Below are 15,917 nucleotides of genomic sequence, written 5' to 3'. Positions count from 1 at the left end.
TTTAATATTTATTTAAGTCACCTGCGTCTCAAATCTGACAAACCTATTAGCAATTCAGAGCGCAGGTTGTTTCACAAACACAAAATTTAGAATCTAATTGCAATCATAAATACTAAACATTAAAAAAAAGACAACTTGCGTCGAAAAAATCTTCTTTTCCATCGAACATAAAGTTCACTTGATGTTGTAATTTTTTGTACTTTCCTCTTCTTCTGTGACGGAGAGGATGAAACGAGTAATAACAAAGAAAGTAAAACAAATTGAAAAAAGAAGCTCAACACAGCGTAGAACAAACTAGTGCTTCATTAATAATACTGCAGTTTTTCATATTACTTTCATGAATAGATTTGCAGTTTCGACGAAAAATGCAGATTTGTTTTTTTAGTAAAAAATCGTTTTTTTTTCTCTTGAAAGCAGAAACAACTGAATATTGCGTCGTCATTCTTTAACCAGCTGATTGTTTATTTTCCATGAGAACTACTATATTTTTTTTTCTCTATAAAAATTGAATGTTAAACCATAAATGACTGTTAGTTTATTTTGCCTTGTGCTATTGGCTCTAATGCAGTGGAAAATATTAATTTCAATTTTTGTGCTAAACATGTCAAAACGTTTTTCATTGTTGTCATCAGTCTTAGAGTTGCAATATCCTTGAGTTGGTTAAATTACCTTTGCTGTCAAGTTATGGTTCAACAAAACCCACGTTGAAGTGCCCGACGCAGACTGGTAAGTTCCGACCGTCCCATACAGAAAAATTTTATGTCCAGACTTTTGTGCGTTCACCGGTTGTTCGTGCGTTTATATCCAGATTTTAGTGCTTTCACAAGATTTTTGTTCGTTCATGTCCAGACTTTTGTGCATTCGCCAGACGTTCATTCATTCGTCAGATTTTCGTGCGTTATCCAGACTTTCGTGAGTTCATGTCCAGACTTTAGCGCGTTTTTCGGTATTTACTGGCTATGCAATTGTGCGTTCACCTTCGGTCAAGACATACTTGATTCCGTCTGGGACCTCAACCTGGGTAGTCTTAAGCGAGATATCAACAATCAGTCGCTTGCTCATTTAAACAATTTGGGTATACAAAGTTTCGACTCGTGGCAAATCTTTGAGCGTTAGCTCATATTCTCATTATTGATTATGTTGACAAAGTTATCAGTTCCCAGGTTGAGGTCCAGGACCGATAGTCGATATTTCCAGATCCAAATAAACATAAGAGGGGGGTGTTGTGCGTTCAAATTTACATATTCTGGAAACACGAAAAACGCAAGAAAGTCTGGACAAAATGTCTAGTAAACGCACGAAAGTCTGATGAACGCACAAAAGTCTGGACATGAAGGCACAAATGGTCTGGTGGACGCACGAAAGTCTGGACATGAACGCAGGAAAATTTGCGAAGACAAGAAAGTCTGATGAACGCACAAAAGTCAGGACATAGACACTATCTGTCTGGAACGGTCTGGACAGAGACAATTTGCGTCTGGGACGGTCTGGACATATCGATTATCGGTCTGGAACCTCAACTTGGTTTTACAAGAACTATATAACGTGCGTGAATATTTTGCTTAGCCGTATTTCCATGATGATCAGGCCGAGAAGATCCTAAAGCAAAAACAAACAAGACAACATCTTTCTGCAAATTCAGAACAACTATTAATGAGTAATCAAAATGTGCGGGACAACTTTCCGTTAAGAATCAAGTAAAGATTGAAGGACCAATTTTAAATGATATTTTTTGCCTTTAAAAAGGCAGCTTACGTGATCATTTCGTAGTAATCTTTTTGTTTTTTTTGTCATCACAGCACGTGTGCTCAGTGCAGTGCTAGACCCAAAAGACAAACGGCGTAAAGGCAAACAAGGAAGCAACAGCGCCTCTCCCAGCGGAAAACCTTCCCACGCCCCGATAGGATCCCTCAAACCAGGCGGAAACCTCCCGGATGAGGGTGGAAGAACTCCACGCGGCATGATGTCTCCACCGAACGAGACTGATGAGGATTACGTGGAATTGTTCACTGGCTCTAAGCCACAACTGGAAGCAGGTGGATTTGACGGATTGGACGATTTAGTCGGAAACCAGCAGAAGGAACAAAAATTGAAGGTCAGTATTAAATAAACTAATTGTAATAATAATAATACTAATAATAACAACGATCGAAAAGAATATCGCTTTACATACTAAACCAAATAGAGCAATCACAAACGATATTGCAAAGGCATCTGATGCATAAATAGTGACGGCTATACCCAGTGCGCTGGTTCCCGAAAAATCTCAGTAAGATCCCGGATTTTCTCCCACTCAGATCTCGTAAACTCACCTGAATGATCCAGGGATCTTACGGGGAAAATTACCGGGAATTACAAGATGTGCCAAAAATGAGCAGGTTTCTTGGCAAAGTTTCAAGGATTCGACGTACTGGGTAGTCCAAAACTTAGCAGTTTATATAACACTCATAGACACCATAAATACGCATTCGTTTGTGTCATATTTGGCAACGAAAACAAAATTTTTATTCATGGAGATGAGGAGGAAAATTTATTTGATTTATTGCAGCTAAAGTAACTTAAAGTTTTGCACCAGTAGGGAGATCACTAATAGGTCTAAGTGACCTCACCCCACATGCCTCAATCTTAAAATGAGTCCAAAGGTCTGCTTTAGAAAAATATTGTGATTTCAGCCGTATAACCCACTTGAAAAATAATGGATAAATTTATAAAATTTAATAAATTAGTTTAGAAACAATTGCAAAAAAGATGTATCATTTTTATGAATATTTATAACTTTTTTTTGCAATTTTTGCATTAATTTATAAATTATTTGTAAATCTTTGCATTATAAATTATTTGTAAATCTTTGGATTAATTTATAAATTATTTGTAAACTTTTGGATTAGTTTATAAAACATTTATCAAATTTGGATTATTTTATAAATTCGAACAAAAATTTCCATCCCGCAAATAATATTTTCCAAAAATTTATAAATATTTATAAAATATCCATTATTTTCCGACTGGGAAGACACAGACATTGCAAATAAGTTACCTTTTAATATCTTCGAAAACTTTTGTTCAGTCGACTGGTAAGTTTCTCCGTCAGTTGAATGAATATAGTATAATTTTACCAGTAAGATTTTTAAAGTGAAGTGTAGCAATCATTAGTACTTCTATTAAAGCTTACAAGAAATACTGGGATCTTAATAGAAAAAGTAAAAAAAATGAAACGCATATAACTATTTTACGATATAAGTAACTGTCTTGCACCATTGGTGCAAATCCAAAAGTTCATATTCTTCCAAAGTTTTTTCAGATCCTGCATTACTTCATGTTCATTTCTGTCAGACCACAGATTGGATTCTATAACAGTTGCGAGCCACAAAAAGAAGTTTATTTTTCTAATGACCCAGAATTAGCAAGATGAACAAATTGCTACCTATGTGTAAGTTTTATTAGGGGAGAATATGAAGGGCAAAAAAACAAAGCAACTTGAGAACTAATTTTGTTGCAAATAGCCCTGGCTGTTGTCGTAGGAATTGCAACACCACAAAAATCAGTGACTATTATCAACTGATAATATGGCCTTAACTCAGCTAAGTAAATCAATGACAGTCGATAAAAAGTAGGTCTAAAAAAGCAAAAAATGACTCACTTCAACCTAAATAATCTTGAATATTTACAAAAAACACTATCAAATCGCAAAAGAACACATTAAAACAGTTCTGTTCATTTTCAACACAACTTGAAAAATGCAAAAGTTTAGTATTTAGGTGTTAATATTGACGGAAAATTGAACTTTAGTGGCCACATTCAATTTTTTCTGAAAAAAAGACAATTGCTGTTTAACTTTAAGAAACTGAGAAAGCTTTTAATTGTTCCGAACCCATCATATGGGGGGGAGGAACTATATACTCAAATGGGTTTTTTTTGTTGCGTGAATTTTCGCCGATCGATATATTCATCGTAGAGACTTATGAGTGGTATCATTAAAAAGCCCGTCCAGCGTAGATTATAGAATTAAAAAGATTTTTTCGAAATTCATTTTTTTACTGGGAGTTATCGAGCTCCAAAATTTTGTGATCATTCTGGCGTTTTTGTTCACTTTTTCGGTTTTTTCACTTTTCCGATAAAATCATGTGTCATATCATTGAAAAGCCCTTTGAAATAGATTATATAAGTATTTTTTTTGAAAAATCCCTGCTCAGGTAATATATTCTTTTAGTTATCATATTGACATTTTCGTTGTGTCAAAGTGACCATTTAAGAAAGAATTTTTTTCTTTTGCTTGAAAGCTTTTATTGTTAATATTTCAATTGTCTTGTTTTTCAGAAAGAACTAAAAAAATATCTATATTTTATTGCCCCAGGTTTTCTTATTGTTCCGACCCTCTTGAAGGGGGAGGAACTATATACTCAAATGGGTTTTTTTTTGTTCAGTCAATTTTCGCCGATCGATATATTCATCGTAGAGAGTTGAGACTGGTATCATTAGAAAGCTCGTCCAGCGTAGAATATGAAATTAAAAAGTTTTTTTAATTTTCGTTTTCTACGGGGAGTTATCGAGGTTAAAACTTTTGAGAAAAGTAGAGTGAATTCACGTTGTTTTTATTCACATATTCCGGAATTTTAGCCCTAAACTTTCGTAAATTTTGCTAAATTTTGTTAAAATTTTTATGAATAGTGTCGTTGATTTTATTTTTAAAGACAAATAAGCATTATTGATTGTTTTGGCTTAATTTTTTGGTCAAAAAATTTGGATAAATATTTCAAAATTCAGCCTTTTTCATCAAAAACAGCACGAAATAGGCTACTTTAGTTCACTTTGATTAAATTTGCCGCCAGTACAAACCCAAACAACACTCATACAATCTTTGTAGACTTAGAGGGGGACTATTGCTACTTCAGCTTCAGCTGAGACTGCTCTGTATTTAAAACTTCGCCGTTCTTTGCTAACTTTATTCGTTTATTGTCAAAAATGCAGAATTTATTTTTGAGTTTTTAACTAACAAATTATCTATATCTACAACATTCGAAAAATCAATTGTTGCTAACAGACAATAAGCGTTAGCAGGGCTAGTTTTGGGCCAATCTTGGACTCTTACAATCCAAAAAGAAATCGGATTGTAGTTATTCGGTCTTTTTTTGTTTTAATAATAAAGATAAGAACATATCAAATCAAAACTCAGGAGTGATAGGTCCAATTGGCTTTCTAAGCAGCTCCAAGTTAATGCTTTTAGTTTTTTACTTAAAAGTTTATGGTCGTTTCGACTTTTAAAAATAATTGATTTTCAAAAAAATAGTGGCCTAATTAAATCTTCCTCTATTTTCACTTAATTTGTTCAACTTCTAGCTTAGTGTCAGCAAAGAACGAATGCTTCTTCACTCTAATGATTCAAATTTTAGTCTCGATTGCTGTTTTAAGCCTGAATTCGTTTTTTCTGGCTTTGATACTACTAGATTTCAGATTTTTTTGTTTTTAGATATTTGCCAGTTTTTCACATTTTCTAGTTTTGTCACATTATCACATTATCGATAGTTCTCATATCACATCATTAGCGTTCAAAACGAGACACAATTCAACATCTTAGAATCTTGAAGGATATCGATTATCGTTTTACGATATGGCCTCAATACCTTTCTTGAAAAAAACTATGTGATTTTTTAAATTTTGTCTTTAACTCTCATTTTTACTTTGTCGTTTCGGTCGTATGAGAATTCCTGTATAGTGATAAGTTTCGTTGGCATTCAATTGAAGAATATATTAGCCGATATTCGTATATTAGTAAATAGATGATGGCTTTCTTGACTTTGAAAACGAAAACAGTCGTTTTCCAAAACTAAAAAATTTTTTAACTTCGCAATTTTCTTCTTTTTGTTTTTCATCTTGTTACCTAATCTTGTTAGTTAAGTACAGTACAAATATGACATCATGGGTGTCAAGGGAAGGTGTCGAAAGGGATTGGTAACCTAAAATCTTTTTTTTAAAAATTCCTTTTGACCTTATTAGCTTCGATACCGGTTTTTCACAAAAAAAGTAAATTAATTTGATTTTTGTCATATTTGACGTTCTTTTCATAGACGCAAGAAATATTCTGGATAGTTTCAGGTCTCAACGGCTTCCTTTGCATGAATAAACGACCCTATTAAAATAGATCTTTTTGTAATTAATTTCTTTCATGACTTTGGATGTAATTTTGTTCCGAAAAAAAATCAAAATTATTACATACTTTTGCCCTTCGCCTTTTTGTCTACTTGTTACCTAGTCTCACTAATGAATGTACACATACTACATTATTGCTGTTATTGCTGTGAAGAAGGAGCAATCGAATATATTTTGAGGGCCAAAATATGGCTTGACGTTTTTGACAGCGTTTTCTGGCAAGTTTCAATTGAATTTTTATTTGTTGTTTTTTTGTTGTTCTTTTAGCCGCTTAAAAATTTAAAAGGACAGGTCCTAATGCCCCTCTGTAGAAACAATGGTAGTTGTAAACCTTTGTGATATTTTACTTGATTTCTAATGGTTTTCATTACTTTGAAGTTAATTTTTTCAAAAAAAATAAGCGATTTTTTTAGCTTTCCTGTTTTTGTTCTTATTTGTCAAATTGTTACCAAACCTTTTTATGGAGTGGTCCCATATATTTTCTGGTGATTTATAAGTTATTTTGTTTAGTTTTAGGTATATCTGATGGTATGTGGACTTTGTTATTAAATTTCGTTTTTTAAAACGGACATAAATTTTTTGATGTAATTAATGTTTGTTGATGCTGTTGTTGTTTGATTTTGCTGTTCGTCTTGACTCGCTTTCTTAATATTGGCGTATCACAGCAATCTAATGCATCAATTTTTATTCCAATGAGTTATTTGCTTTGGAGGCTATCTTATGGTTCATACACAATTTTTTTGAAAAATACTTGGGCTTTCTGTTTTTTTTTTGGGATTCCCAAAAGATAATTTTTTTGGTTTTTCTATCTATTCTTCATTTGGTAGACAATTATGCCAAAATTGTGGTTGGGTGGGGTCGGAACCTTATGTGCCATCGCACATTACCGGGCCGCCTTGTTAGAAGTCAATGATATGTGCTGACAAAAAAACGCCGTCAACCATTTTTTAGTATGGGGTTTTCTTATACGGGCTACAGAATTGTATTGATCAAAATACCGATAGTAAAGTGTGACTCTGTAGTCAACGTAAGGGTGTCTGAAAGAATTTACAATATAAAAGACCTACATCTGTATGAACTGCTGAATTAAAAAAAATGCTGAATAATTAAGGAAAAAAATATCAACAGAAGCTCAGCAGTTAGACTCAGCACACAGAGAATTTATCAATAAAATACACGCTCAAAGAAATTGCGCAAACCGTGTAATTCTTTTTCATAGAACAACAAAATACAATAAGATCATTTCAAATCCGCACAACTCAACATAAATTTCTGTTTTCAATCAAATTTCTTTGAACAGGTAAAAACAATGACCCAATAAGAGAACAAAAGTTTTACACATCAGCTTTGTGTTGTAACTAATTTTTGGAAACTCTGGACATTATCGAAATGCTTGGCAATATACTAGGCCTGTGATTTTAAATTTAACACAACAGGATAGACCGCGGCTCTGGAGATAGTTGTTTCGAGTTCTTCTAGCCCTCTATACTTCGTAGTTACCTTGTCATTACTTCGTAGCTGTTAAGATAATTGAGCAATATATTGTTGCAAGTTGAGTTTGAAATTTTTATTGGGGAATCAAGAATGAGACAATTCAAATGAAGCGGAGCTTGCCAGCTTCGAGAATAAGATTCATGAGGGAATATTACCTGATTTTGCCAAAGCCGACACAAAGGAATCTTTTTCAATTTACTTTACTGATGTTGCGAAGTCCTCATTCGTTACATATATGTAACAATATTACAAATGATTTCGTTCAAATCTTGAAAAATTGATCACTTTTGCTTCTTTTTAAACAGCCACGCGAGTCGGTAATTGAGAAGAAACCGTTTAGAAACCATTTGGTAAATGGTAATGCTGTTCACAAAAAGGTACGTAATATCTAAATGCAAATCTCTGATGTTCTTCAGAACTTAAGAAATTGTAAATTCTTGAAAGAGGTACAAATATTTTGGCACTTTTGTTGCTGCGGTCCTACACCAATCTTTCACACGTGATCTTCTACACATATTTCACCGTTAATAAAGCACCCACTCAATTATTTCTTTCTTTGCTGTGGATTTTCTGGCGATTTTTACTGTTGTTTATTACTACTAATAATTAAAGACTTAATTCGGTTCCTGGACTATTTTACGAAATTAGAAGCAAAGTCGATCAAGGTATTAATTTATGAGCAAACTTTTTTTTCGAAAAAAAAACAAAATTTGTAAAATCTACTTATGCTCCAATAAAAACAATTTGCACCCTAGGTGATGCACTCGACGTGACGTAGCCCTGATCAGACCAACATGAGGGGGTAGAACGTAGTCTCCTGACAGAGCTTATAGGCTACTAAGAGGCCCAGTTGCAGACCCCCCCCCCCCCCCCGTAAGCTCTATTTAATATCAGTAACTAAAGTACGGTTGCGCAAAAGAAAAAAATTACAATAATCTTGTGAGAAATAGTTCCTTTCCAAAAACAAATTAAACGGATGAAGAGCAAAATGATTGCCTGCAAATATAAAATTTGCTACTAGTTTTGTACCAACTTGTTTTTGCTGTTATATTTTATCTGAACAAAATAATACTCGAGAGTAACAGCAACAAAAATTGGTGACCTTTGGGTGATCACAAAGAACAAGATTCAAGGAGACAGTTTTTCGATGCAAAAAAAATTGTACTCAGGGATATTGAAAAAAAATGTTCTTTCAACATGGGCAAATTTAATTTAAAAGTACGTTTTTTTTCTGTTTAATGAATCAATACTGTACTTGAGATACCAATTACACATACCTGGATCATTACGAGCATCCACCGGTACCGAACTAAACCTAATTCAAAAGAATGTGGCTGGCGCTTTCAAGCACCATTTCCGTTAAATGGGGAAATCTCTTAATTTTGTGAAAGTGGTTTCCGTAAAACAATTAAAAGCATTAAATTGAAAAATAAGATCAAATAAATGTTAAAAATACTTAGTTTTGGCTGTAAGGGCATTTCACAAAATTTTAATCCTTTTGATTTTTTTGCCGCACAATTTTACGATTTAATGTTCTAAGAATACTAAAAAGATGGATTATGCTGCAATGAACCAGGGGCAAAATTCTCTGCGGGACTCACTGGCGTCAAATATATTTTGCGTAGAAAGGCCATTTTATTTTTTCAACTGCCAGTTTAAAAGTGAAAAAACACTGACAAAATTTTCCAGATAAGGAATCGCCTTTTCATCCCGAAAGTTTGAAAGTATGTTTCACACGCACAATGTATTAACACAGGAAAAGTGAAATCTGGTAATAACGAAGAGTAAATTTACTCGAAATTTTGCTACTGGTAGATTGCTCGTAATGATGGTATTTGTTTGATGGTAACTTACCAAATTTATAAAAAACAAGCTTGGTTTAATTGTTTGATTGAATTCCTATGTATTATTTTCATGATAAATATTTGTCTTATTTCAGACTATTTTAATACTATGGTCATTGAATTACAATTTTACTCTTATAAATTAGCCCCAGTAGACACAGTTTTTGAGAAACTCTACCGAACTTTATATGATGAGCAGAAAATACCACGCAAAACGTTAAGTGATGTTGTGCGTTGTTGAGATGAACGTTTTTTTGGCAAGAACTATTACTTTTTTACGGATGAAATTGAATTTATAAAAAAATATATTTCAGAAACAAATGCATCATAACAGGTGTCGCTGCACCACCTTTTCTTAAACCGTTAGTCTAGTTATTCATGGTGCACATTCCGAGCTAATCTGGAACACCAGTGTGCGAATCAAGCAATTGGAATTTGCAAGGTGCGACTCAAGGAGGTCTTGAAATCCCATTGTTGAAACACAAATGAGCCTGACACCGGTGTGCACCATTCAAGTTACTCTGATCGGAGGTGATTTTTCTCTCAATTGTCTTGTGGCGACACATGTCAGCCTGATGAGAGCACCTCAACCTGACCAATCAATTAGTTTTCATTGAGCTGATATTGACTGCAACAAAAAACAGTTGCTAAGCGATTGCCAAAAGATGTTCTAATTATAGAGGACATTTATTTACATTTTGTCTCTTCTTCATTAAAATCGAATGGAATGAATCACATGGACTATTGACTGAATGGTATTTAATGCTATGCGAGCTTTTTCGAATGAATAAAAATTGGGTGAAACAACAGAAATTAGGATTACCCGCGGATAAACCCTCCAAAGGCATGATTGACAATGATAAGCGTGTGCCGTTTGAGCCATCTTTTTAATTGATGACATATTTAAAAGAGTTCCAGGAATTACCATTTAATTATTTTTTACAAATATATGTTCCAGAACAGTATTATTAAACGTTAAAGGTCATGGTTTCCTCTATTTATATAAACTAATTTTAAGAAGTAAGTAGAACTGACAATAAATTTTTCTGTTTTTTTTTTCAGAGCAAGAGCGGGGTGAGTTTATGCACAGTTTAGTTTATCGGAAGTCTGCATTTGTTATAAATTCACGTTATATTCTGTGAACGATGCTTTTCCGCTTTCTTCTCTCATTTTAATCAATTTTATTTTTTCGCCACCGCTATTGTTGCTGCGATGATTGAAATGATATTCTCAAAATATTAAAAGCTAAAGAACATATTTTTCCTCATAAATTGCATAATGTGTTCTATATTGAGATTTAGAGCAATTTTCACAGACCTTGCTTATTCACAATGTCTTGCAAAATTAGAAACTATACGCAACTCTAACTCCCAAAGAGATTAGAATGCTTCACCTCTTGTGTGACAACCAAGAAATCTTATCAGATCATTTTAAGACTAACGGGAAATCATAAAAATCTTGGCTTAGTATGACTGTTAGCAATGATATATGTACTTGCATGGCTACCATGAATTTTGTACGATAGCCAAACAGGGATATAGAAAATATATTGCACAATCATGTTCCCGGGTCGAGGTGTCACCGCCATTCAACGCAAAATTGTGTAAGATCAGCGGTGAATGCGGAAAATTTTGCAAGATAAGCGGTGAATGCGGTGAAATTACAAAAATCAGGCGGTGAATGCGGTGAAAAACATTTATCGCCTGGTACCGGTGAAATTAGATAATTTCACCGCTGAATTTAGTGGTGAAATTACATAACTTCACCGTTTTCAAAAAAAGTGTCCAAATTATGTAAGATAAGCGGTGAATGCAATGAAATTACATAAATTCACCGCTAGAAAACAAATGTTAAATATGTGTAGGAACAGCAGTGAATGCGGTGAAAATGCGTAAATTCACTGCTCAACTTAGTTTTGAAATTAAATAAATTCACCGCTTAGAAAACGCCTAGAATTGTCTTTTGTTCAACGAAGTTAAGATACATTTATTAAAAGACGCTCATTTACCCACGAATAATCATGCATCTTTTTGAAACTTTTTTATGCGGTGAATTTATGTAATTTCACTACTAGAGTGAGCGGTGAAATAACAAAAAATCGCCACGTTTCACCGTTAAAATTTGTAATTTCACCGCTAATCTTACAAAAGTTCAACGCCTATGTTTTACAAAAAGTATAGTGAATTTGAATTAAATTCAAAACAAATAGGCTAGATTTTAGTTCGATGTGGCGCAGTGGAAGAAAAAATGGCCGACATTCAGGAGGTGTGAGGTTCGAATCCGTGCAAGGTCGGTAACATGTAGCAAGCAATGAAATGTGGTGCATTTTTGTAAGTTAATCGCTTACTCTAGCGGTGAATTAACATAATTTTACCGATTCACCGCGTTTCACCGCAAAATTTACCGCACAAAAGTACGAAATTTGTGGTGAAAAAACCAAATTTTCACCGCTAATCTTACATATTTTTCCGATTTTTTCTCGACCCGGTTTGATCTAATCTAAGGAAGTGGTTAATCAGCATAATAAAAACGAATGCTGTGAATGCAGTGAATAAAATCATCACGGAGAATTCACAATCAACAGTATTAAGCCCGTCCCATTCAACAGCCCATTGTTTGAAACCTCGTGATGAATTTGTTGATTAAAATGCAAGAATACGCTAAGCTTTAAGATTATTCAATATAACTTCTAAAATGCAGTTTGTTTTTTTTTGTTTTCGTAAACTTTCAGAGTAATTATTCAGAACAGAATCAAAATATTTTTTTTAGCAAACTCTTAGTAGCGATTATTTGTCTGTTCACATTGCACTTGACTTGATATCCTCTGATTAAGAGACTGATTTAAAGTTTAACAGCAAAATGCCAGACGATATTAATTGTTTGTAAATGTTGTGGTCTAGAGGGTAGGAAAATATCTATCATATGTTGTAAGCGGGGTTGCAGAAAGTTCTCTTAACTAACTTTTTCATTGATTTGAGCACCGATTAGCAAAACTATTCATTCTGAGTTTTGTCTCGATTTAGAAAAAAATCTTTCCTCGACTTTTTCTGTGAATCAAGAGTATATTAGAGACCCTCAATTTTAAGTTGTGCGATGGGTCAAAGAAAATGAGATTGAATGCTTCCTTCCGTTCTTCTGTTTTTGTTCTGAATCAGTACTGAATGTTGAGTTTACTCTGAACATTGAAATGCACGAAGCACTGATCTGGAATGAACGTTATAGGCAGGAGGCCGCTTGCACTGCAACCCCTATATTTTATATATAACACGGCCCTTCTTCTACGTTTTTGGCGATTAATTGACCATATATATATATATATATATATATATATATATATAAAATAAATTCGTTCTCAAACTGATACCAAATGACAGAATAAACAAACCATATTGTCTTGGGAATTATCATGATTCCTTGACGGAATTTTTTTTTCTGAAGTCCTCTCACTGCTGCCCGCTTGTTCATTCTATAACCCCGTTTAGTGGAATCATTGTTGCTCAAAATAATTAAGAATTTTGAGCTGCTCTATCGTCAAAATTTTTCCCCTTGTCATATCATTTTATCCCCTATGGCAGCAGCCCTATAGAGACCAAGATATTTAAGAGCCTTGACCTTGATTTTCCTAAAATATAACCAGATAATCATTACATCCCAATCTTTACACTTTTTGAGCGAGAAATCTGAAGTCGGGTTCTTTCGTCGTATTTCAGGACCAAGAAGAAGAGCTGCGCAAACTGAAGCAACACACTCGAGATGCAGAGAGGGAGAAAGCAGAGATGCAGAAGGACCTGGATGACCTTCACACTCGACTGCAGAAGCAAGCAGAAGAGGCGAGGAGCATGAAGAACGAAGTTGAAGGCCTGCACGACTACCTTGAAAAACAAAAGAAAGAAAACGACAAATTGAGAAATCAGCTTGACCAGGTAAGCTGTAAAACCAAACGAACTGACGATTCTTTAATATAAATTTATAATTAAACTAATTTTTATACCCAGGTTGAGGTCCCAGACCGAAAGTCGATATGTCCAGACCCAGATGAACGCACGACAGTGAACATAGTCTTATACAGTTGTTTTTGCAGACTCTAAATACACTAGTAATAATCCAAAACAGTCTTTGATCAGTTTCAACAACTCTTTGATCCACTTTATATCAGATATTCTTCAAAGATTCTGCTCTCTTAATTCACAGAATTATCTCTAAAAAAACCTCTTCTTTTTGTAGACCAACTGTACCAAAAATTCTTTTTGTTTTAGGCTCTACATACACCACTAAATAACAACTCTATAACCCGATTAAAACCAACTTTTTTAGAAAAAAAAATCTCTAAATTCGCAAAACTACTTCCAAAACACCATCTTTTTTGTCAAATCTTTTAGTCAATTAGGAAAACCCCTCGACCGGACGAATTTTTACTTCTTTTCACTTCTTTTCACTTCTTAACGGCAATAAGCAAAATAATTTTTTTTATGTCTGAGCTTGAACGGTCAATAGTTCGATTATCGCACCAAACTTTGATGAACGCACGAAAGTCTGATTATGGACGCACAAAAATCTGTTGAACGCACGAAAGTCTGGACATAAACTCACAGAAAAATGGTGAGTGGACGACAATCTGGTGAATGCACGAAGTTCTGGACATGAACGCACAAAAGTCTGTTGAACGCACAAAAGTCTGGACATGAACGCACAAAAGTCTGGTGAACGCACAAAAGTCAGGACATGAAAGCAAAAAATTCTGGTGAACGCACAAAAGTCTGGACATGAAAGCACGAAATTTTGGTGAACACATAAAAGTCTGTTGAATGCACGAAAGTCTGGACATGAACGCACGAAATCTGATGAACGCACGAAAATCTGACCATTAACGCACGAAAGTCTGGTGAACTCACAAAAGTCTGGACATGGGCAGTCTCCGTCTGTGATGTGGTCTGGACTCAGGCACTTTTTGTCTGGAACGGTCTGGACATACAGACTTTCCGTCTGGGGCCTGAAGCTGGGTATGATTTAAAATGTAACGTGTTATATAAGCAGAAAAGTTTTCCTGAGGGGCGTCAATTTTCAAAATTTATCAGTTTAACTTTTACTCCAAGATTTCTTACACCTCCTTTCTCATGTTTGAAAGCGAATGAAAATGATGATACTAATGAAAAAAAATCTTGAACTCAACACCGACAATTTTTTTCGCTCAAACCCATATATTTCACAGCAAGGATAACCTATGCATTTGCTCATAATCCTTGTCGATACCGGATGGTTATCGTTTAGGATCTTGTAAGATTTTTGAAAAAACGTGTTATCTTGTAAGATCTTGAAAAATGATTGATTTGTATTATTTACCTGATGTGGTTCTCTTCAAATTTTTGTTTTCCTCAAACATATGCTCAGATACCTTGCACGTTCATAAGATAAAACTTTAGCTCAAAAATTTTGAGGTATCTTGCAAAAGAATGTTAATTTTTAGGTGAGGCCATCTTCAACACCCATAGAGGCTACGTCTGATCAAACAAACGCACAAAATCCCGAATTAAAAATCTAGGTCAAATACATTTAGTTTTTGCTTGGAAGTGGAAAATATTTTAACCAAAAAAATGTTATGACTGCCGGGACAAAGTTCTGGGCATAAGCTGCCTTGATCAAAATGAACAATAATGAGTGAACGTTAGCAAATTTATGCAGAAGTTCAGATATCAGTTCTACGTTTTTTGTTTATTGATCTGTGATACAGGTATAAAATCACCGTTTTGTATAAATGCTGAAGCATCAATTAGCAGTTAAACTCAATGTTAAAGGCAGTTGTTGATTCAATATATCAAGATAGCTTTAAATACTGTTCTCCAATTGCTAAGGCTATTTCAATTTTTTAAATCCTTTGTTTGTTTCTTTCAACGTATTTGAAAATGAGTGAACTTTTGAACAACACATAAAAAATAATTGATAATAAAAATTTATCAATAACTATAGAACCTACAAACAAAATTGAAAAAGCGAAAAGCGATCTTTGTTTTTTAGAGACAGACAAAATGCTATAAAAATTAACTGAGGTAATGTTGATTTCAACTAACTGTAATGGCATAACCAGTAGTTACCAATCCACCGATTTATGATGTGAGTTTATTGCCTGATTGGGTTTCATTATTGTCAACATTTACTTCAACATGTAAGCCAATGTACTTCAAACCTATGTAATCATTTTTATTGAAGGATCAAATTGAAACCAATTTTGATAATAAGTGAGCCCAATAAGGCAACAAAATGACCTCATCAATCGGTAAAAGGACAACATAAGGTATAAAGTTTGCAAAATTGCAGGTCCTGTTCTCGCGAAACCTTTAGCTGATATATTTAACCAATGTTTTAAAGAGGATACTTTTCCTACTTGGAAATGGGCAGGGGCTTTTGGTATTCATAAAAGTGGTTATATTACTGTGC

The 15,917-nt window shown here is 34.1% G+C and overlaps 1 protein-coding gene across 4 annotated transcripts in view; it reads left to right on the top strand.

Moving 5' to 3' along the window:
* Positions 1–15,917, top strand: part of LOC142344747 (uncharacterized) — a 43,460-nt gene that overhangs the window by 7,279 nt on the left and 20,264 nt on the right. For 2 of the 4 annotated variants that reach the window (XM_075396638.1, XM_075396641.1), the window contains exons 3-5: positions 1,800–2,095; positions 10,548–10,559; positions 13,196–13,408. In XM_075396638.1, the coding sequence (XP_075252753.1) occupies positions 1,800–2,095; positions 10,548–10,559; positions 13,196–13,408 (521 nt within the window). The remainder of the gene's footprint in view (positions 1–1,799; positions 2,096–10,547; positions 10,560–13,195; positions 13,409–15,917) is intronic. The other 2 variants (XM_075396640.1, XM_075396642.1) reach the window with 1 other exon arrangement.

This window comes from Convolutriloba macropyga, chromosome 8, assembly GCF_964194025.1.
Source record: "Convolutriloba macropyga chromosome 8, txConMacr16.3, whole genome shotgun sequence".
NCBI lineage: Eukaryota > Metazoa > Xenacoelomorpha > Acoela > Convolutidae > Convolutriloba > Convolutriloba macropyga.
The sequence above is the reverse complement of the archived record's forward strand: the minus strand, read 5'-3'. Positions and strand labels throughout refer to the sequence as shown.